This window comes from Cydia fagiglandana, chromosome 15 (genome assembly GCF_963556715.1).
Source record: "Cydia fagiglandana chromosome 15, ilCydFagi1.1, whole genome shotgun sequence".
Lineage (NCBI taxonomy): Eukaryota > Metazoa > Arthropoda > Insecta > Lepidoptera > Tortricidae > Cydia > Cydia fagiglandana.
Genome location: NC_085946.1, coordinates 8881913 through 8907181, shown reverse-complemented (window position 1 = coordinate 8907181; position 25269 = coordinate 8881913). Strand labels below are relative to the sequence as shown.

At 35.7% G+C, this 25269-nt stretch overlaps 1 protein-coding gene and 1 long non-coding RNA gene across 2 annotated transcripts in view; both read right to left on the bottom strand.

Moving 5' to 3' along the window:
• Positions 1 to 244: 244 nt before the first annotated feature.
• On the bottom strand, positions 245 to 4189 carry LOC134671291 (NPC intracellular cholesterol transporter 1 homolog 1b-like). The gene has a single exon (XM_063529100.1). It carries the CDS (start codon positions 3987 to 3989, stop codon positions 252 to 254), a length of 3738 nt encoding a protein of 1245 aa, XP_063385170.1. The 5' UTR covers positions 3990 to 4189; the 3' UTR covers positions 245 to 251.
• An 8190-nt stretch (positions 4190 to 12379) lies between these two features.
• Positions 12380 to 25269, bottom strand: part of LOC134671337 (uncharacterized) — a 142346-nt gene continuing 129456 nt past the window's right edge. Inside the window, exon 2 of the long non-coding RNA XR_010099212.1 lies at positions 12380 to 12703. This is a non-coding gene — a long non-coding RNA (uncharacterized LOC134671337). The remainder of the gene's footprint in view (positions 12704 to 25269) is intronic.

Below are 25269 nucleotides of genomic sequence, written 5' to 3'. Positions count from 1 at the left end.
GGAGTAATTAACAATGGAGCCGCCATTAACAGGCGTTCCCCTCTGTCGAAAATAGGCGGCCAATGGTCAACCTCATGTCAACCATATGTATGGACTGACGTTTATCTGACATGACGTACCTATACATTTGACGTGCCCCTCCCCCGCAAAAAACGGCAGACTATTTTGTACCGAAAATTTTAGACATGGCGTCTCCGTTGGTTATATCCTCTAAGCTGAAAAGGGGTTAACAACATCAATCCATTTGGAAATTATATTGATTTCATATTAGTTAAATAACTTAAGAACACTGGAAAGAATATCATCCCATGTAAAAATCCTAAAACGACTAAACTAAAGAACATCCTAAAGAAAAATACCTCTATTATTTCGGTGTAAGAGAATGCTAGAACTATAACTGGTATATTCGTAAAGGTTATACCGGTTATTATAGTTGCTCCTACTGTCTTGAGGGCATCTTCAACTCTGTCCTCCTTGGCCACCGAACTGGTAGCAAAGGCATACGCCAAATGTGAACAAAACTCCACAGCGATACCGATGGAGACAATTAAATTGACGGTTGACACAGCGTTGAGAGGAATGCTCCAAATATACATAACGCCCATCATGTTGACTACCACCATAATCGTGGTGCACAACACAGCGAATGTGGTTAATACGTTAAACCCTGAAGCTATGAGATTGAATATCATCGCTCCTATTAAACAGTATCCGATCGAACTGAACGTATCTCTCCACATTGTCAAATACTGATGGTAGAAAACATAGAAAATTGAGTAAGGGACGACCTCAACATCTAAATTCGTGCGCTCCTTTATCATAGCTGTAATGTTATGGCTAACTTCGTAACCGTAACGAACTGCTGTGATGTAGTCGTGAGACGTGGACAACGGGGAGTGGTATGCCATGAAGTGAGAGTCGTGCACGGAGGCCCTGCCCTCCGAGTCTAGAATATAATTAACACCGTTGAAATAACTAGCTAAACCTCCTTTACTACATGTTTCAGTAGGAGTATCTTGTAAGAAAAATGGAAGATAATGATTAAATGCCTCTGCGGACATCCGAAGACCCATTGTCTCTTCATCTCTTTCGATCACGCAATTTAGACATTCAGGGGACATATCTGAACTTTGACAGAAACTTCCGTCTGTGACATTGTACTTGCAACATGCACCTTGAAGACTAGACCAGTCAAAATAATCGTCTAACCAAGAATTAGAACTTCTAGAGATATAGGTAATTTCTTCATGCTGCGCTGCTAAAAATATTTGAATGATTAGGGAATCATCGTTGCATAATTGGCCACCACAAATAAGGTTTTGATGTTCTGTGTTGGTAAAGTTTAAGCCGCTTTTAAGAATGAAGTATACAGGAGGGCCAAGGCGGAGGAGCTCACTTACTGACTGTAAGTACTTGTATACGTATGAATCCTGCGGCAAAGCCATTTCTTGATCTAAGCCAATTTCTATTCTCGGGATGAGAAATATGCTTGCAACTAGCATGCCAATGAAAACAATAGCAACAAAAATTTTCACTTTCCAATTAAGAAGAATCTTGGCGTATGGCTCCATTAACTTTTGTGTAAGACTCACGCGAGGAGTTTCGGAAGTGAGAGGATTTTCGTCATCAAGATTTTTTTTCTGAATACAACAAAAAATATCAAATCTATTCTGGGAGGCTCGTTTATAGTCTAGGGACAATATAGCGACGACTGTTGTTATTTGGAACACAAACAGAAATCCCAAGGATATACAGGCGAATACTGAAAATGTAACGACTGCTGGGAAATTAGCTAGAGCACCAATGCCGAAGCATGTCACTTGAGTGACTGACGCTACAAACATGGAAGGTCCTACTTTGCCCATCATTTTGGAGAAGACATATTTTCTCTTTTGTTCCAGACTCATGTCAGGTTTATAATCATCGTAAGATTTTAAATTGCTCTCAATGCTATGAATTGTATTTACCATTAAAAATACGTTGTCAATACCAACGGATAATACAAAGAATGGAATCACATTAATTGCAAGCAACGTTAATGTTATACCGGCATATCCCATTGTGCCCATGGCACAGAGAATAGCAATAATTTCCACCGTTATACTTCCTAGAGCGACCATTATTTTGCTATCAACAAACCAGGTTTTGCAATATCTGATATTACCAAGAGAAATAGTTACATATACGAACATAAGCACATAACTGATGGCTATGGGGACAGCTTCTGCTACGGAGACACGTTCGATTTCGTCTTCTATAGATCTCTCAGCAGCGTAAGTTACTTCTACAAAATCCGGTTTACCGTTAGCAGCATATTCGTGCATTAACTCCAAAAAATTATTTTCCCATTCTAGGGCAGGTTCCAAATCCGCTTGCAAAAGATGATTAGCTATGGGTATATTTATTAACAGAGTATCGGCACTGAATATGTCATCACCGTCAAACCCACCAAACGTTATTTCTGGTTCCGAACCACCTCCCCAGGATGCCAAGCAGTCCAGCCCGTAAAAGTTGTTTACACAACCGGTAATTTGGTTTAAATATGTTTGGTTATTGATGTTGTTTCGATTACTCCCTAGGTATATGGATACTGACATGAGCGTGCACTGGTCAAGCAACTGTTCCCCACCGCGCTGACGTAAAGGTGCAAAACACACTTTTTCTAATGTCACTCTACCGTTGTCCCTGCCTATATTCAAAATAGCGTCTTCTAATCTCACTAATTCTTCAATAGCTTCCAATCTAAACGCTGGTCCATACGTCACATTGTTGAACTCAAACGAATCTAACCCCTTTATCTGCATGTAAACTTGAGCAGTTCTATAAAATGGACCAAATCTTGAATTAAAATAGTTGAAATCAGCTCGGCTTGTAGAATCTGGTGAAGACCAGAGCTCTAACGGATTTGCTGTAAGATTTAATTGGAACACGCCGAACAAGGCGGCGAAAGCAAGCCATGAAGTCAGCATAATGGTGAGAACCGCGTTATTAGCTGAAAAGCCACCTATTATAGAGAATATTTTTTGAAACATACGCTGCATCATATTCAACTTTGGGGTTTTCGGCTGTAGTGGCTTAGGCATGTTTTGTGAAGACGATTGTCTGTATTTTTTAGCTTCTCTTACCGTAAGAAAGGTGAATATGCCCACAGTTATTATGCAAACTATTAGTCCAATAGAAAAAGCTGCGCAATTCAATGAGGCCACTGTACACATTTCCGGAACATACGGCTCATTACCGGACGGGCACACGCTAAAGCAGTCGACGCAACTGCATGGGAAGTCATCGAAGCTGGTTTCATTACACGGTGGGGCACGAGCGTTCATCGAGTCTTCCGGAGTCGGCCACCTTAAGAAGTTCACTTGAACAGGCGCGAGAGGGTTGGAAGAAGTATCGCCGGTGAAGCCGAAGAAGGCGTCAGCATCGCAGACAGGAGCTTCGCCGCACATCATGTTGATAGCGGGCATACCAGTTTGCGGAACTATCACTCCGGCGCAAGAAGCGTGTGCGTCGATCATGAAGTCATTGTACACCCTGTAGTGTACCTCACTAACATACGTCACATCTGATTCTGTCGTTGTGTTCACTTCTACGAATCGTGCTTGGTCAGGCGAACAGTTCAATTCGCAAATTTGCCGCTGGAAGTTGCGTATGCAGGCTGGGCACCGGCCTAGCACGCCGTCAGCCATCAGGAGACTCCGAGCCATGTCAGCGAGCTGCGCACTGTCGCAACATGCCAGCACTTGGTCGTCAGGTAATCTATTGTCATTTTCATCGTATAAAAGGAACGGGCATCTTCTTTCTATTATTTCAAGAGTTGTGTCGCGTTCTTCTGGTGTTAACCCGTCTAAAACTGGTAAAGCTGGTCCATTGTAGTAGCAAGCTTTCTCGAATCCTCCAAAGACGCCGCATTCTCCTCGCATCACACAATCACCCTTTACATTGGTCCTCAGCCAGAGGAATATGATAAATAATGTCAACAGCTTCATTGTTAATACTATTTGTAGATTTTTTGGTCACAGAGCACTCATTATTAAAATTTAAGCGGACGTGTGTCAGCAAACCGCTTGGCTGAAACCAAGCTTTCTAAATGAATGACGCATTAGAATATCGGCCAAAAGTAATCATAATACAGTCAATCCGATAAGTGTTATCAGAAATTAGTGCAGGTGGCTGATAGATAAAAATATCATTAAGTATTACAACACTATCTTCCAAGAGCTTAAATCTAGAGTGATAATATCATTTTCAAAGTCAATTGGGCAAATATAAATGCCGTTTCATTCCTTTGTTTCATTTCAATTTTCGTTCAGTTCATACTAAACATTTACTTAAAGATAATGTAATTTTTACAGATAAGTAGTGGCAAGCAAATAGCATCGTATACTAGTAGCGCAAGTAGTACACAACCATACAAAACGATAGGAATATCTATACCTACTTCTATACTATAGAATCTATAGGAACGCGAGAGCAGGTGCGACTATCGGGCCCCGCCGTATGCCAATTCCCTCAGGGCCACCTCTCCCCTGACTCCACTGCCCATGCATTCGCCATGAGCCAATAATATGCGGAAATACACGACACACTAAACCAGAATTATTTAAGATGTTATCAGAGCATGTACGCTATAAAAATTCTTGCGAATGACGGCAGATAAACACAGTACAGTCAGCCTCAAACATATGTAGCAGGTAAATTAGCCGAATAGTTCGTCACTCCGTATCTACTAAATAAATGTTGAAATAGCGAACGATTGGACCACTTTTGCATAATATATTTGATGCTGACTTTGGAAAAGTTTTGTGATTTGCCTGTAATTCGTGTAAAAAATGGGTTTATAAATCATTTATTCATAAAATCGTCAAGTTGGGTTTGTGTTCCATCTCAGTAAAGGATAAAAAAATTGTCTAAAAATGTTAAGAATTATTTTAATTACTACAAGTACTTACGTGACACACGGCCGTCGTCGTAAAAAATTATTCAAAATTACTACTACTATTAGTCCTATAATATGTAGGATAGATTTTTTTTCTTCTTCTCAAGACTAATCTAAGTACAGTCGGTTTAGATATTGTTTTACCATTTCGTAAATTTTCAACTTTCAGCATTTTGTTTTTATTAAGTTGTGATCCACTTATTTAAAAATAATTCGACCATTAGTGCTTTTCTGCTGTAGTTCGATTTGTCAACGAGATTCCGTTTCCCGAGTTTTGTTTTTCTACTTTTTAGAATAGTTTTGCGTGACGAATTTCCGATAGCAACACGCGGTATCGCTATTTGTTATTTATTACATTCATTCAAGTATAGTTAGTTTTCATAATCATTATAGGGTGTTGCTTATTTCGTCGAAATTGAAATTTTCTATGTCTCACCCCCTTAAATTGTTCTCTTTCACTAAAAACAAATGTGGATTTTTTTCAGAATTTTCAATTACGTTTTAGGGTTTGCTACCGAATTTTGAAAATTTGGACCCTCCATACAAGATTTTTTTTTTGTTTATTTTTCTTGTTTTTTTTATGAGACAACGGGTCATTGTGTATTAATGTGCAGTTTAACGTAAAATAATACCACTATTTTTTTAAAGCTTATTAATGCGTGTTTTAGGCGTTCTAAATATTGATTTAGCAGTGCGCACTCCTAAAACAGGAATAAAAAATATTTAAAAATATATATTGACTATACTTAGTATTGAATTACATATAAATAGCTTCCATATACTTTGACTCACTGTCTCACTAAACAAAAAACGAAAAATAAAAAAAATCATCATGTAGGTATGAAGGATCCAAATTTTCCAAATTCGGTAGCGACCCCTAAAACGAAATTAAAAATTCTGAAATAAATCCACATTTGTTTTCTAGTGAAAGAGAACAATTTAAGGGGGTGAGACCAGGGTGAGATATAGAAAATTTAAATTTCGACGAAATAACCCTAATATATAATCATAATCAAACTTTATTTGCTACACTAAACTATTTAAATTACCTTTTCGCCACAATCTTGTCATCGACACAACCATAAAAGAATTCGTTTTACAAGTAATTGGGCCGTAATTTGATTAGGGTAGTTTGGGGCGAGTGTGAAAGTGAATTTCGCGCCAATTGTAACACTGTCTATGGCACGTGTCAGTTAATTCGTCTAATGGAAATTTCGATGTCGTTAAATTACCACCTCGTTATAGTAAAGTTTAAATGAGCTACAGGGAGAGATAGTAGTTTATTTGACTATCGAAGAAGGACGACTACTCATAGAGTCTAGCTACTGAAATTTTACTCAAATGTTTGGCGGGAAATTCAAAAAATCTTGGGCTGGTCACACTTTGTATAGTAGGAAGTATAGTTTTGATACTAGACAATATTTTTGATTTTCTGTGCACAAGTAAGGTACCTAAGGAAATAAGTTTAATAAGCGTTTACGTGCGCTCAAGGTCAGCTCACATAATTTCTACCACTATTTAAAGTACAGTCAACGAAAAACACATATGTTTACGTTCAAATGTTTAGATTTTATAGATATTTTTCAGAACGTTTAGTTTATCCGTTTCTTTATACACTTGTCCTGTTTATGAGATTCAGGCATTAATAAATTCACGTACGGGTCATTCCAGGTGATTTCAACAAATCGAGTGTGCCGTATGATTTTTGAATTGAATAAAAAAAATTGAGGATATACTTCATGGTGGCAGAAGTGCTGAACCACCACCAGTTTTTTTTTTTTATCTTTTAATTTCCAAGTTTTGCCCATTCGAAGTTAACAGTGGGGTTAAATTCCTGCTTGTACAAAATCAGACCTAACTTTTTTTCTATAAAAGGTAACGAAATAATTATTACTTTTTTTGATTAGGTAAGAAATGTGGATATTATACTGTATGACAAAATTTATCTGAATTAACTACAAAAAAAATGGTGACCACCCAAAGTGTATACCTAATTGGTCAATTATTGCAATTTTAAATCGGTTCTTGTGCCAATCCTGGTGCATATCAAATATTACTTTTTTCTGAAATATAAAGTACTTGCCGTGTTCATCTTGTAAAATTAATATAATTGTGTTAGATCAATTACTTCTAATAGAAAAATATAAGTGAAAATTGAGAAATTCGAAAAATGCTCGTGTTTGACTCTAAAAAAATCCATGTGGAAGAGAAAATAAAAATTTGATTTTAGTCAGCAAATATAGCTGATATCTTCGTTAATTAGATTTAGAAAAAAAAGTTTTGTTATTTTGCCTATTTTTTGAAATATGATTTTTTAAACTGCTCGTCTCATACATTTTCGTTCTTGTTGTATTTATGCAGATTAAAATACATATGACCTTAAACTTATAAATATGAATGAATTCGATGGAAAAATATAAATAAAATCCAGACGATTGAAATTTACTTTATATATTTATTAAAAAAAAATCATTTGCAAACCTTTGCTACTTCAAAATTTTCTGAAGTTGAATAACGTCGCACTTTTAATTCATTTTGAGAAATGGGAACGAAGCTATGATAAGAACGTGTATTTTTTATGGTCCTTATATTTTTAAATCACTCTGATAGATGTACCTCAGCTTCTTCGACATCTGATTTTGAGACGAAAAAGAACTTGATCCCATGAATTTGAACAGTCAACTATTAATAACACAAGCACTTACTACAAAGAGTTTGCACCACTTCATTATCTCCTAGATAAATACGATTTCCTATAGAACTTCGATAAGGATTATTGGGCCGTTTACTTATGTTCGTAATTTAGCCATTTAACATGCAAATAAAGCTTGTTAACAAGTCAGGAGGCGTCGGTTATTCACTACACGGCTAAATTAAGAAACATTCGCAAGTGATTCACAATCCTTGTCAGGTAACAGTGCATTGTCGAATTTCTACCCTCATTAAATTTACAAATGAAATTATTGCCATGTCAAAAAAAATATTTGAACATAAAAAATGTAAATAATATCCGTATGACCAATTACCGTCCCATTTTTATTAATTTATAACATAAAACATTTTGTATCGATAGTTGTAAAAAGTAGCATGTTAAAAAAATCATATTTCAAAAAATAGGCAAAATAACAAAACTTTTTTTTCTAAATCTAATTAACGAAATTATCAGCTATATTTTCTGACTACAATCAAATTTTTATTTTCTCTTCCACATGGATTTTTTTAGAGTCAAACACGAGCATTTTTCGAATTTCTCAATTTTCACTTACATTTTTCTATTAGAAGTAATTGATCTAACACAATTATATTTATTTTACAAGATGAACACGGCAAGTACATTATATTTCAGAAAAAAGTAATATTTGATATGCACCAGGGTTGGCACAAGAACCATTTTAAAATTGCAATAATTGACCAATTAGGTGTACACTTCGGGTGGTCACCATTTTTTTTGTAGTTAATTCAGATAAATTTTGTCATACAGTATAATATCCACATTTCTTACCTAATCAAAAAAAGTAATAATTATTTCGTTACCTTTTATAGAAAAAAAGTTAGGTCTGATTTTGTACAAGCATGAATTTGACCCCACTGCTAACTTCGAATGGGCAAAACTTGGAAATTAAAAGATAAAAAAAATAAACTGGTGGTGGTTCAGCACTTCTGCTACCATGAAATATATCCTCAATTTTTTTTATGCAAATCAAAAATCATGCAGCACACTTTTTAATTCAAATTTGTTGAAATCACATGGAATGACCCGTACTTAATCAAAGTAATAGGCAAATGTTAGAACTAGTACCTAAAGTATCAAAATATTTATAGAGCACCAACCTCCTAATTTGTTTACATTTGGTTAGGAGTTGTAAACATTGCAGTTTTTCATTGTCGTAATTATTTACGAGCTTAAATAATAGTTTGCGAACCTCACTCAGTATAGAAATTATTAAGATTATTTAAAATAAACCCCTTATAAACCGCAAAAAATTTGAATGAATGACATAATTTGACATCTGACTTTTAGTTTTTTAGTGTTCCGTACAAAACTTTGTTTACGGAACACTTATGGGATCACTTCGGTCTTGCAAATCAGTTAAATACGTTTTTCTCAGAGACCGTTTGACATAGATACCTAAAATTTGGAACAGTTATAGCAATTACCACCACTCATATTGTGAATAAGTCAAAACTGCTTATTTCTTATTAAAGGGGGAAATTTAGGGGGTTGAGAGGGGTAGGCTGAAACTTTTTTCATTTGTAAGAATCGTGTGGGGTACCATTAGAAAGCTTGCAAAAAATTGAGTCGATGGACTGATTTTGACTTCATTTTAGACTGCAATAGTTTCGTCAAAAAATGCATTTAAAGTTGCAAGTTTTCATACAAAAATTTTCACCTCTGTCCTGGCGATTTTCGCGAAAACTATAGCTAACAGGCAGCTGACCAGTCAATACCCAACTTAAAGAAGCATGGAGACGGCGGGAAAATTATCAGCTTAACTTTATCTTTATTAGTTTTTCAACTGCAGCTTGACCTTTGGTTGCTTAGGGCTAGCTAACTGATGCTTACACTGGTCAATTCATATTAGGCGAGAAACATCCTTAGTTAAAACTTTGGCATTGAAATTTATGACTTATGTCTTTGACATAAAGTTTAATTCTGCTTGCTTATTTTTGTGGGATATTTAATTTTATCTTAATAGCCTACTATAAGTATGAGAGAGATCTACAAAATACGACCTTATTATATTGCAAATAAGTTTCAATTTCGAACGGGCTTTCCAAGCAATGGACTAGCATCTCAAAAATCTGAAAAATTCAAATTAAGAATTCCGTTCTTGACTGTCGTTGTGTTTTTTTTTTCCACAATAGGACACATAGAGTTAGTAAGGCGTATAGAGATAATAAAGTCATTTTTTTGATAATAAAGTCATAGATTTTATTGAGAGTATCTGATTCGTCGAAACAATATACACAATATTCCTTTTCATTAAGTACCATTACATTTCTGTATTAATTGTATAATTATAATATCTATTAATTACATTCAGTATTTATGTATATTTTTGAACGGATCGGTGAGCAACAAGATTCAGGGCTATAACCGCGAAAATAGAAGTTCGCAAATTGCGAGCATTTTTCTCTGTCACTCTAATTACGCCTTCATTGGAGTAAAAGAGGAAGATCCCCGCAAATTGCGAATTTCGGTTTACGCGGTAGCCCCTCAGTCCTGTTACGAGAAAATAATTTTGGAAGACATTAATAAATAGTACCTATATGACAGTTAAATATCACAGTTTTTTAGAAACAAAGGTAAAATTGACGAAATATTTAAAGTAAGCCGATCTTGTTTTTTAGCAGTTCTAAATAATATTAAAGTCTATATATATGGCATAGAACTAGAAACAAAATCAAATAAAAAATAATAATGAGTTCTAAATTCAAATTGAAGGAGTTATGTTACATTTTAAGGTATTATAGGCCAAGCGCGCACCACGATATAAATTTTGGCCGGGGTGCGATTTTATTATCATAGTGCGCGCGGGGCCATACAACTCCGCATGCTGCAATTCACTTTGCGACAATCGCGTCGCGAACAATTGCGGAAAAATGTGACAAATCACAATTTAAAAATCGCTGCGAATTTTTTGTCGCATATGCGCGCACTAACATATAAACACATTACGTTGCATTTCTGCGACAAAATTATCGCAGGACAAAAAATCGTGGTGCGCGCTTGGCCTTACTCTAAATTATTATAATACATCAAGCATTCGCGAGATGCTCGACTTCGGTATTCAAACACAAAGCAATAGTACAAGAATCTAACTAAATGCAAAGGCCGAAGGAGCGATTCGAAGATCCGAAGCGTCCGACAGACGCGCGCCTCCCGTAACTTTTCCAAGTATCTAAGTCGTCTAAATCTAAGTACAAGTGTCTAAGTCGCAAAATCCAAAGGCTGAAGTCGCATTGGGCCGAAAGTCCGAAGCATCCAGGAGGTCAGTTCTAAACACAGGTAATTAATACAAGTGCCTAAATGCGAAGGCCGGAGGCCGAGCTCCGCGTAGGGCCGAAGGCCCGACGCCTGCAAGATGTCAGTGGTTAAACACAGAACTGACAGCCTGGACGCTTCGGGCCTTCGGCCCTACGCGGAGCTCGGCCTTCGGCCTTCGCATTTAGATACTTATACTATTGTTCTGTGTTTAAGTACTAACATCCTGGACGCTTCGGGCCTTCGGCCCTACGCGGAGCTCGGCCTTCGGCTTTCGCATTTAGACACTTGTACTATTGTTCTGTGTTAAAGCACTGACATCCTGGACGCTTCGGGCCTTCGGGCTACGCGGAGGTCGGCCTTTGGCCTTCACATTTAGACACTTGTACTATTGCTCTGTGCTAAAGCGATGACATTTTGCTAAAGCTCGGCCTTCGGCCTTCGCACTTAGACACTTTGTACTATTGTTCTGTGTGTGTAGTTGAATACGGTACCCTAAAAACAGGCAAACAACCTCTGTAAAATGTAACGATGCGAGCGGTACGGCTACCATCAGTTTGGCATTGACATAAACGCTACCGTGGGCGTGAACGTAATTTACTTTCTATGCATCTCGCTCGTACTGACATATTAGTGCGAAAGAGATATACCTATAGGAAGTAAATTACGTTCACGATATCGTTTATGTCAATGCCAAACTGATGGTAGCCGTACGGAACACTAAATGCCTCGAGCTATCTCGGACTTGGCCAAATTATTTTTATAATTATAGACAATTGGTGATACAACCCCGAAATATCTGTCAACAATTTTTGGCTAGCCAGACTCTAGTATAGAATAGATATGATAATTAGGCAAATGAAGTGATTGTGAAAAATTACAATACGATAAAGGTAGAGTGGTGGAGTATCATCCGTGCGAGTAGAGTAGTACTTACTTAGTCTGTGTAAGCTAACTTTCCACGGATTAGTAAAAACCAAATAAAAATTTTTATAGTTCGTTTTTTTTAGCATTAGAAAGATCTTCGCAGAAGTAAGCTTGTGGTTCCAAATCCGGCACTTTTAGCGGTAATAATTTGAAGTAAATTATATGTATTTACCATGCTACATTAGATAATTCAATAATTATCAACAATAAAGAGCCTGATAAAAACTGCACGCTTGCTTCTGTGGAGTTCTTTCTAATGCTAAAAAAAACGAACTATAGGTGTACATTTTTAGGGTTCCGTAGCCAAATGGCAAAAAACGGAACCCTTATAGATTCGTCATGTCTGTCTGTCTGTCTGTCTGTCTGTCTGTCTGTCTGTCTGTCTGTCCGTCCGTATGTCACAGCCACTTTGTTCCGAAACTATAAGCACTATACTGTTGAAACTTGGTAAGTAGATGAATTCTGTGAACCGCATTAAGATTTTCATACAAAAATAGAAAAAAAACAATAAATTTTTAGGGTTCCCCATACATAAAACAGAAACTCAAAAATTTTTTTTTCATCAAACCCATACGTGTGGGGTATCTATGGATAGGTCTTCAAAAATGATATTGAGGTTTCTAATATCATTTTCTTCTAAACTGAATAGTTTGCGCGAGAGACACTTCCAAAGTTGTAAAATGTGTGTCCCCCCCCCCCTGTATCTTCTAAAATAAGAGTATGATAAAACTAAAAAAAATATATGATGTACATTACCATGCAAACTTCCACCGAAAATTGGTTTGAACAAGATTTGGTAAGTAGTTTTTTTTAATACGTCATAAACCGTAAACCGCAATTTTATTGTGTTACTTGCTGTTACGGAACCCTTCATGGGCGAGTCCGACTCGCACTTGGCCGCTTTTTTTTTAGGGGGAGGCCTAATTATATGTTCAGCAGTGGACGTCCTTTGGCTGAGATGATGATGATGATGATGATATTTTTTTTATTTCTGTGTACAGTCAGCCAAGAAAGTGGTCTACCACTTTTTGACTCTATCATCTGATTGATAGAGTCGAAAAGTGGTAGACTACTTTCTTGGCTGACCGTACCTATGTATTAGGTATGTTCTTTTGTTTACTAATAAATATGTCTTATTTGTGTAAGTATGTATATAAAACTAACTATATTATAATAAGTATATAATGTCGGGTAGGACTTTGTGGGCCCGCCTTACTGACTTTACTGTAGTTATTTGTGTAAGAATGTCCTATAATAATATTTATTTAATATTACAAAACTCAGTCTAAAGCTGGTGACAAGTCACGTGCTCATTAGATGGATGGTCCTAATCGTAGTCTGGGGAAATCACTCGCCCTGTTGATGATGGGTAATTGATACCCTAACTGGGGGTACGGCTTTCCCACACTATTGTGCAATCTGTTAACGCTGTCTTATATTACAATTTTATTGTGTAATAGGTGCAGTGTCGAAGAGTTTGGAAGAGCAAATACGAGTAGATTGAATAAATTTAAAAAATACGAGTGCGATTTATTTCGCTTAAGTTTATTGAGATTTTGATTTTCATTTAGCTGAGATAGATATTTTCACACGCATACGGCAAGGAAATTATACATTAATATAGGTATTTCATAATTATAAAATATATAATTTAACAGGAATAACTCCTTTATATACAAACAGCAACACTCCTGACTGTATATAGGTGGACCTTATTACAAAAGGCATAAGATCCACCGATGAAAAAAAAAGGTTGCTTCTAACAATCAACTTTGCAAATGGTTGATACCATAGAATTAGATCGGATTCTAGGTCTATGGTTGATACTTCCTATAGGATTCGTCAAGTTCGGCTAACTAATCTAGAAATTTTGCCAAAAGCCTTTGTTTTCAAACAGTTTCATAAAAACCGTGCTTACCTAGGTATAGGTTTGTTCAGAATTCAGATACTAAGTGCCACTTGCACCATTCCACTAACCCGGGGTTGACCGGTTAAACCTGGAATTACCATAGCTACCAGTACAATATGACACTGGGTTAACGGTTTTACCGCTTAACCCTGGGTTGGTGGGATGGTGCAAGTGGCCCTAAGTATCAGTAGGTATCTGTTATATGTTATAAGACAATCTGATTCCCCAAATAGTTTAAATATCATTTATTCTAGAGATGCACCGAATATCCGGTTACTATCCGGTATCCGGCCTATCCGGCCATCATTTTACTATCCGGCCGGATACCGGATAGTGAACTGCTATCCGGCCGGATACCGGATAGTAACATTGCTTGATTTCGGAGTAAACAATTGGATTTAAGAAACAGACACGGTCATAATCGTACTTGTCTATTATTTTAAAACAATTTAATCATACCACTGACTTGCACGCACACTCATTTCGAACCTAGAAATGAGTCCGCGCGAACGTTTACCAGAAAACAGGTCAAACCTGCAGAATGCGCATCTGAAAAACCGAAATGTAGGTATAGTTCCGCCGGCCGAATATCCGGCGGCCGGATACCGGATATTCGGCCAGTGTCCAGGCCGGATATCCGGTATCCGGTATCCGGCCAAACAATTATCCGTTGCATCTCTAATTTATTCCATGTTTATTCCCCTTCTTGATGGGATGAGGCGTCAGTCTTCAAATTGGATGTTGAATGCGAATTCGGACATGCAAAATAAGACACGAGCTGCCATCTATGATTGCTACGTAGACTTTTCGCGGCCAACTGATTACTAAAAGCATGCCATCTAGTGGCGAGTAGGAAAGCTCGATTGTCATGTAACTGTAGGTGTTATAATATTGATGCACCTACTCAGCGACAGATGTCTCTGTAGGTTTCAGTAGATTAGTCACTGAAAATTGTAATGCATACCTACTAATAAAATGATTAACTATCGTTCGACACCAACTGAAGACTGAAATAATAAATAGGTATATCTAAACTGTAAAATAAAATGTAGGTACCTACCTATATCTAACTCATAAAGTATGCGAAAATCTTGGCACTACTACTAGTAAGAAATACCTACTTATTGACTGCTGTAAGGCTGACTTCAGTGATAAATAAGGTAACATAACTAGATAAATCATCACCGGATTGGTGTGTTTTTTTCTAAACTAATTATTTATATGGACGGGCCTAGGTAATACCAATAATAAAATTTTAATATAAAATATTGAATTGTGAAAGAGATGCCAAAATGCCTATACCTACCAGTAAATAAGTATACAGTAAGTAGGGCACCAAACAGGCAATACTGTTCCTTCGACAACCGCCGAGAAGGTTCTTTAATAGAATCAAGCCCATCAAATCGGTCTCCTGACAACGACGCTTGTTGCAATCGTTCTAATTTGCACTGTCTAGTGTTCATCAGAAGCGGTTGATTTAGATAGAATATTCCATTAATTGTTAAATATATATATATATTTTTTTTTATTTATAATCAATAAGATATCTTTAATTCCTATTAAACTAGTTACTGTACATAAGAATTACATTATAAATCATATACAACTAAACCTATTACAAATTAAAACTTATACCTAAACACACTCGATCAATTATTAAATTAATAAATTAACTCTAAATTAAACTAAATTAAAACTAAGCTAAATAAAGCCACAACCGAGAACTCAATCAAACAACTCGTCCCGCGCCCTTCCAGATGCAAAGGTGCCCATCACGCTCGCCGCGTTGCCACGCTGGACCGCGTTAGACAGCCTCTGCATCAGGAATGACCCGGAACGAGGGTCATGACCTCCCTCCCTCAAACGTTGCCCCAATTCGCTCAAAAAAATTTTGGCCTCGGATGACATAATTGTTAAATATGTGTTGTAGGTACATATACTTATATAATTACATATAAATATTTTTTTATATCTTTATTTAACTAGTCTAAAAGACGATGCCGCTCAAATTTTTTTTATATCTTTATTTAACGAGCTTAGTCTAAAAGATGATACCGCTCAATGATACACATCAAGAAATGTTCATACAATACAATTAAAAGCTAAATTTAACAGTTAATTCTTTTCGTCTTCGGATGCCCACCATCACCATACTGGTACAGAGCTCTCGCTTAATACATATAGGTATAAGTAACTATTTATATTTGCTATTGTGCTAAAATGCGGAAAGGGGAAAAGGAGTAATGAAAAACCGCAGCTCCATTTTTAAGCAGAGTTCTAATATAATTAAGCCAGGCTGGGGTTTTTTTTTTAGGTAACAATATCGGAAAGTTTGTAACTATGTATTTACCTATCTGTAAAAAATAAAAAATCTTCTCGGTTTGGTTAAAGTCCTTTTAAGTTGTGCATAAAACACTCACTGGAAGTTTTTTTAAGCGCAGAGTCGTGTAAAAAAGGCAAACTACACTATTCATAACATAACCCCTCCATAAATTTTCAGGTTCCGCTTTCCGGTCGCTCTTGAAGTCTTGACCCGTACCGCTCCATTTCTGGTCAGTGAGAATTATTCTATACGTCAATGAGAATGTATTGCGGTGAACCCGGTCATATGGCGGATTCACGGGCATCGGGATAAACAAAACCCGTGCCAAGAATGAGGCGTAACTCCACGTCATGGGTTCGTATTTATGACACACAGGCCAATGTATTTCTACACCTCATTCAACGTATTCACTCTATTGCCTATTACATTTGGGAATTGATTAACACATTAATTCTTCTGCAACATATAATTAAAGTCGAAATTTCAAGCAATCCCAAACTAAAAGATACGAGGTTACGAAAGGCATTCGGTGTTTATATCTGGTACTTACAACTCTGGGTTGGCTTGTCATGTCACCTAATTTGAGAGAAGTAGTTAGTACCTACATCGGGCATTATATAATCTATGCATGCGGCCTAAGCACATGGGAATAAATATTGTGCCTAAAATAAAGACGCCCGCGCTAATGATATTTTCACAAAAATAAAACGCTTCAAGTCTCCTGAAAGCGGGGGTTATTTACAGCACACCTAATTGGTTATTTTTCTCTAGACAGTATTGGTATTAAATAATCTGTTATGAGTTTTATACCTTTCACTTTAAGACAGTTTTGGATGAAAACGGCGACGGTGGCAAGTGCCAAAATTCTAAAACGTGTTCGTAATTTTCGATGTAAAATGCGCTCGTGGCGTCGTTCATCGTTTGACACTTTTCAATGATCACAAAATTTATTGACCTATTATTACAAGCTTTTATTAGCTTTTCGCTTTTCGCTGTGTAACATGAAACTGTATGTTGCATGTATGTCCATAAATACCTACTTATGCAGGTTATTACACATACCTTTTAGGAGAACACTTTCTGCAAAAAAGATGAGCATAAAAAACATCCTTTTTGCTATTAGATACATGCGTTTCCCCATAATTTCGTATAGAAAATAACCTGCAAAAAGGTAGTTTTTAGTGATATGGAATGGTTCACATATATGTAGGCATTGCTGCTATCTTCAGGAGGCCATCCCAGGAGCAGGACTGACCCATGTCCTAATTCCATACTCCACCACTTTATACATACTTTCCAGACTATTTTGTCAATGGAACAATATACCCGATTGGCCTTCTGTGCATACCTTTATCTATATTGTCTAATTTTTAAATGATGAAATTATATCCGTAAAAAATAAAAATAATAAATAAATAAATAAATAATAAATAAAAAAATAAACAAAATAAATAATATAAATAGCTTCGAATAGTTTCTTGAAACCCTTAAAACCAAAATCGCAAAACCCAGACTTTAAGCGTAGAACTCGACACCTTTTCTGATAGGTAAACAGTAAGCATGAAAGTACTTAGGTTATAAAAGATTGAGTAAATATAATGTTTTATTCATAATGATTTATTTTGGTAGAGAGACTCGGGCCTCGTGTCGTACAGTACAATACCATCATTGTAAAGGCACGCTTTTTGATAGCTATCTTTTTGTTAAGATTTCAACGAGTCGAGATTTGTTCTAAGGAGGAATTTACAACCAAGGGGCCTATTCGAACTTTAACCACTTGTGTGTCTCACTTTTAAATTTTCTGCTGCAAGTGAGATACTTACCTGCAAGTAATAAGTATCAAATCAAAATCAGCTTGTAATATTTGATTAAACCTTCAATTCTATTAAGATCAGAAGATCACCTTAGTAATTATTAATCCAATATTTAGATAAGTACTTAGATCAACAGAAAGCTGAATTTGTAGTGAAAAAGTAAAATGTTAGCATGGACTTTGTCTGAAATAAAATATATTTTTATATAATTACTTATCTGTTTATTTAAGAATAAAAAAAATCCTTTTTTTTGTACAATATCAGATTTAAAAAATTAACTAATGGAGAGTGTCCCACTACGTTAAAAATTTTATATTTTACTTACGACACTAAAAACATTAAAATGTTAATTAGAATAAAGTAGACTAATTTATCATAAAATGTAAGTTATCCTGTGAACGACATTGATTGGCGACACTACGTCGTCTGGTTTATAAACATGTCTTAAAAATATTTATTCCAATCTTGCGACGCCTTCTACAGTCGCCATCAGATATATCGGAGCGGCCAAGGCGCCTCACAAATATCTGAACACGCCTTTATTGCCAAGGTGTTAGAGTGCGCGTTCAGATATTCTTGAGCACCCTGGCCGCTCCGATATATCTGATGGCCACCGTACTTGCGACGACACAATCATTTCTTGCTGCAACCGTTACACAGAAAAGAGTATGGAAAGTTTTTTACTAGCGACGGTCTATACAGCTGTTAAGATTAAATGTACGCTTTACAGAATTTACACTAGACATTAAATTAAATTGTATTATTATTTGCTAGATATACTTATGCCTCGACAAGGTACCTAAATATAAATATGTAGAGTAAAATATACTTTTATTATTTTTTTAATTTTGCTCTCTTTTTAAATACATTGTCGGCCGATAAATTGTATTGTTGCAAAGAAAACCACACTTTTATTTAAATTTATTAATACCGTAATATAAATTAACTGTAATATGAGCTGCATAATTATATATTGGTAACAACTGTAAAACCTTCATGGATAGATTGTGTACTTTAGAATACAAAAATACTGACCAAAATAAAAATTAAACACAATAAATAATTTGTATTACTATACAAATTATTTATTGTGTTTCGCATTTTTTATATTTTTTAATATTATCGCATTTTTTATATTTTTTAATATTATCGCTATTTTTTAGTAATTTTTTTAAAAAGGGGGCGGCGCAATCTTTTTTTTTATAAAACATAGTTATAGGTCACTTCAGCTTTAACATTTATTTTTATTTATTACGAAAAATATTGGTGTAGTCCCTACTACACCCATATTTTTACGTATTTCTATACGTTATTAGTACTTTTTGAAGCATTTGTTTTGGAGCAATCTTATATAAACTGAACCGTCTAATTCATACAGAGACAGAGACTAGCTAGAGAATCGGTAAAAGATAAGATAAGATAAAAAATAGTTTATTCAAGTAGGCATATTACAATGCGCTTATGAACGTCAAATAAATTTACCGGCTCCAACCGTACACCTCTGCCCCGAGAAGATTTAAATCCCCCCTCAATTAGGTAGGTAGGTATAATTAATAAAGTAACTGAAGTTAAAACTAATATTTTCCTGGATACCTAATAGTTACAGCGTTGACGTAGCATAAGTAATACACAGACTAATAAATTATTACTGCTAATTATTCAAAGAAAAATCTAATAACGGTAATTTCATTTTAGTACAAAATAATGATGTCTAGATGCCTACGTTCTCACTAACTCTAAACAACATCGCATTGTTAGGTTTTTGCAACAGAACAATGAATCTACAAACAAGTCAAACGACTTTGCTTTTCAACCTCATCCGCAAAAAAATCTTAAAATAGTGCATTAAAAAAATCAATACTCGTATGAGCTCCTGTGAATTGAGCCTATTATTTGTTTATTTTCAATGCTATCTATCCTATCAGTCATTAACCCCACAAGCACGTGGCCGTAGTAAGGTAACTATAGTATTCTGCTGGATTTGAAGCTGTAGCTCTGCACCAAGAAAACAAAATTCCTCATTCAAGCTCTAGAGAAAGACAGCTAACAAAAATCGTTTGGCCGACGACCGAGAAGTATACATAGCGCAGAGCTATTCGTAAAATAGAACGTATGCTGCCTCGAACGAAAGAGAACGAGTTATGGGTTACTGCATTAGTTAAAGCGGTACGAACCGGTTAGGTCAGAGCGTCTGCGTTGATTTCGTGCGAGCGAGAGGGAGTTATGCCGAGCTGCTTGAGCTAAAGCGGTGAAGACTAAGGTTGCATGTTTAAGTGTGGAAATTTCCACTGGCGGCCGATGCAGACAATGAAACTTGAACGAATGGTGATGTCCTAGTGCAGTGAAAAAACTTAGGACGATAAAAATATTATTTATAAATTATTAAACCAGAAACATAATGTATTTTATAAATTAAATCACAATTAATAATATGTTCATATTTTATAAAATAAAGAAATACATTTGAACTTTTTTTGGTTCTCCAATGTTAGAAATTTAGAACCAGGGCATTCTCCCGGAACTGAATTATTATGGCAAATCCCGGGAACTTCCGGTTTCGGGACTGATTTTGTATAGAAAAACAGGCCGCAGAGCACACCAGGATCAGAACTTCTAATCCTTATAATGATAAAATTTTGATTCTTGATAAAAAAAAGATGTAAAATTTGTCTCAAAAACCGTAAAACCACGCAAAAAACAACTATGGCCCACAAGTTCGTTAATTAAATAGAACCAATGTTAGTATTTTGCTGGGTGTTTTCCGCCGTCATTTACGAAAATATATTGCTCCATAACTAGCTAAGTAATTCCAATAATAGTCACACCTAAATCAAGATATTCGAGTTAGTTTTGGGCAGTAGTTAAGAGTTTTTTTATTATAGTTGGGAGTTGTAAGTGCTTGTTTCTACTATGCTATTATTTCAATAAAAAATACGAATCTCGACCTATTTGAAAAAGTAACAAGAACTTAATAAATTGGTAAGTATTGTAATTGGTAAATGGTTGCAAATACCCTCAATCATTAATGAAAGTATAACGATAAAAAATAATAAAAAATAAAAATATTTATTGGGTTCGCACAAACAAACGTAATTTTAACTGGGCTGGTGCTTCTTTTTATCGTACATGACACTTGTGTCAAGAGACACCGCTCTCCCTAGGTGGTAGCAGAATTTATATAAAAACAATAACTGTGGCTTAAAGCTAAAACTAATATTTTTGAAAATAACAAACAATAGAAAGAAAATAAAGTAAATAAAACTAATATTAACAATAGATGGTTTTTTTTTATATATATATTATTTGAAGGTACAATGGAAAAGACATAAAAATAAATCTAGAGCATAAGTGTGAGTGTGTGTGTGTGTGTGAGTGTGAGTGTGTGTGCGTATGTTTATGTAAATTTTATATATGCATGTTTATACATAGGTTCTAGATGCGTAAAAAAATAAAAATATTCTGAAGACCACTGTAATAGTAGCTACAGGAAAAATCCTTTTGTTTTTAAGATATTTGGTAAACACTTAATATTAGACGACTCCAACTAATATGTTTTCAACATCATTACATTATAGCTTTTATTGCTAATCCTTGTATTTAGTTTACTTACACATTCTTTAGAGCTTGCGGGGTAAATATTTAACAACTTATTTATATAATTATACAATTTAACAGACTGAGCTACATACTGCCTCTTTGCAAATACAGATTTTGGTACAGGAGCGGATATTACCTCGGGTTTTCTTCTTTTAGATTTATTGTCGTCTGTTTCAGGTTGGTATATGGTTTCTTTATACCTTCGTAGCACTGCATTAATTATATATAGCTTTCTGACTGAGAGCAGTTCCGAAATTTGGTAGAGTTCACTGGTAGGGAATCTATAGGGCTTAAAGTACATTACCTTGATTAACGCTCTTTGAGCTCTTTCTAGTTCCAGAAACTTAGTTTTAGTGGCACCGCCCCAGATTGGAATACAGTAGGCAAGAACTGATTGAGCGAGAGAAATATAAATTTGGTTAAGTAGTTTTTTTGTTGCTACGTGTCGAAGATTTTTAAATATCCACATCATCTTTCGAGTGCGTGACATGATTAGTTCCATATGTACATGCCAGGTAAGTCTCTGATCTATCATGACGCCCAGATATAACAAGATATAACAAGATGGGTAAATTATTAGATTAGGCATACATATTTTAATACGTACGGGTACAGTTACCTACTGTTTCTTTTTGGTTTTTACATGATGATGTATTTCTCTTCCAGAGAAGATAATTATTGAGATTTTGAATATGTAACTATGCTAGATGGGTTAAGTAATATTAGAAATATACATACCTACGTTTAAAATTAAGCCTAGCAAAAATTAATTCAGTCGATAGTCAAATAAATGTTCATCGATATCGATAAACGAACGACCTCCAACGGGCAGCCCTGTCCCCCCTATCGCTGGTCGTTGCCGCTTCGCCGCCAATCTTGCTTGCATAATTATTTTTAACGGTCAGGCTACGTGGGCTGCCTAGAACCGCCTTATCGCGGAACGCGTAACTAAGGGCCCGATTCGGATTTTGAAATAAACATCTATTAGACATCACGAAGATACGATAACGATAGGTTTAAGATCTAACCTGTCTAATTTGACATTTGCGCGATTCTGGAGATACTCTTGAACGATTTCCACAGGATATGACTAGAGATACAATTCACATCTAATAGATATCTTACTCTATCTAACGTAAAACTGACATTGGTTGCCCGAATCGCGCTGCAAAAGAGAACTAGTTCATATCTAAACTATAACGTATCTAGAATGGATCTAGTACACGTGTCGTCTCTTGTGAATATCTTGAAGTTCGAATACGGCAGTAAATCTGTTAAGTACTAAACATGAAATATGTAGGTACATGAAACTCGTAGGTAACTTTTATGTGCATTTGAAAATTATTTTTTGTTCATGCCATTTTAGATATGGCTTGATCTTGATTGTCGCCTGAAGGTCATATTCATGGTTTTAATTTGCATATTTTCACAATTTCTAATTTAGTTCTATTTAGTATTCATTATTTTAGTATCCACTAGATTATACACAAGATAGATACCTACATAGTGTTCAAAAGCTAAACCATACTCTACATTCTACAATATAGATGGTACTTAAATACCAAAAAGAATAGATACTATAGAGGGATACTGTCATAGTAAATGTTGTAGTCACTGGAAATTTACTGCCATCTATTGACACAAGACTATAACTCAAAATAAACACGTATAAAATTATCAAAAAAATGAATATATATGGATAAATGATTTTATTATATATCTATATCATTTTGACCCATGTTCATTCACTGATATATATGTGTTAAAATTGTTAAATATGAAACGGTGTCGTTACGCCATCTATTTTTTTAGCATTAGAAAGAACTTCGCAGAAGTAAGCTTGTGGTTCCAAATCCGGCACTTTTAGCGGTAATAATTTGAAGTAAATTATATGTATTGACCATGCTACATTAGATAATTCAATAATTATTAACAATTAAAGAGCCTGATAAAAACTGCACGCTTGCTTCTGTGGAGTTCTTTCTAATGCTAAAAAAACGAACTATAGCCGAGTATAAGCTAAAGGTGTGTGCGCCATCTATTCGAGAATGACTTTTTCTTAATTTGCGAGGCACGTTTTTTCCTTAGTCTTTATTCATCTTATACGAAGTTATATAATTATGTCTTTACTAATACTAATACACTAATATACACCGTGTTTTTATTGAATTCCGTTAACTTCGGGGTATGGTTAAGTACGTTTAAGAGAACTAAATGGCATAGTTAATTTTCAAAAAAAAAAAAATTTTTTTGCTTTAAAAAAAAAAAAATAAGTTTAAAAAGTAATTAAATGTAGCATGTAGCGTTGTTGTAAGACAGGCATTACATTTAACTCAACCAAACAATTGAAATCTGTGATATATCAATGTCATTTCGAACATCGATCGACCGAGATTGTACTTAAGTTTAGTAGCAAATGTATGAACTCATTCTAAACACTATACAATATGTAAACCGGCCCTAAGGCAAGTGTATAGTAGAAGAGCCGGCCGCAAATTTTCTAACCGACTTGATACCACGATGAAATGCACAATGGTTTCCCATAAAAGTGATGCTAAGTCCGAATTCGATAGTCTGCCACGGCGGAACTTGCCGAAAGTACGAAAAAGAAGGCCACTTCCGGTGCGAAAAAAGGGGGCTGATTTAACCCATCTGATACCGAAATAATAATTATGGCAGCAGTTAGAAATTTACATGTAGACACATAAAAGCGAAGTCTGCCAGTATTTTTTTTGCCGGAAGTGCTTGGCAGACGCTCTCAAAGGTGGCCAACGGGACCCCTAATTTAACCCATCTGATACCACCATGAAACCAATTCCAGTCGGTAGGTATGAACCCTCATGTCAGGAATATATAAGTCTGCCAAGGCTTTTCCTGCCGAAACACCTTGGCAGACGAGATTATGTAAGCAAGGTCGGCATCGGTTACCCTACACTAACCCATCTGATACCACCATGAAACCAATTCCAGTCGGTAGGTACGAACCCCCATTTTAGGAATATATAAGTCTGCCAAGGTTTTTCCTGCCGAAACACCTTGGCAGACGAGATTATAAACAAGATGACCATCGGTTACCGTACACTAACCCATCTGATACCACCATGAAACCAATTCCAGTCGGTAGGTATGAACCCCCATTTTAGGAATATATAAGTCTGCCAAGGTTTTTCCTGCCGAAACACCTTGGCAGACGAGATTATAAACAAGATGACCATCGGTTACCGTACACTAACCCATCTGATACCGCCATGAAACCAATTCCAGTCGGTAGGTATAAACCCTCATTTCAGGAATATATAAGTCTGCCAAGGCTTTTCCTGCCGTAACACCACGGCAGACGATATTATGTAAGCAAGGTCGGCATCGGTTACCCTACACTAACCCATCTGATACCACCATGAAACCAATTCCAGTCGGTAGGTATGAACCCCCATTTTAGAAATATATAAGTCTGCCAAGGTTTTTCCTGCCGAAACACCTTGGCAGACGAGATTATAAGCAAGATGACCATCGGTTACCGTACAGTAACCCATCTGATACCACCATGAAACCAATTCTAGTCGGTAGGTATGAACCCTCATTTCAGGAATTTATAAGTCTGCCAAGGCCTTTCCTGCCGAAACACCTTGACAGACGAGATTATGTAAGCAGCATCCGCATACGAGGGATCCGTATTTTGGGATTATACAGATTACGGACATTATTAATAGCTGTAGGCTTATTTATTACTTTATGCTTATACATATTTGTATATTATTGTTAAAATATATTTAT

Excerpts from the sequence above, each read along its gene's own strand:
- LOC134671291 (XM_063529100.1), bottom strand. The coding sequence starts at position 3,989 with ATGAAGCTGTTGACATTATTTATCATATTCCTCTGGCTGAGGACCAAT.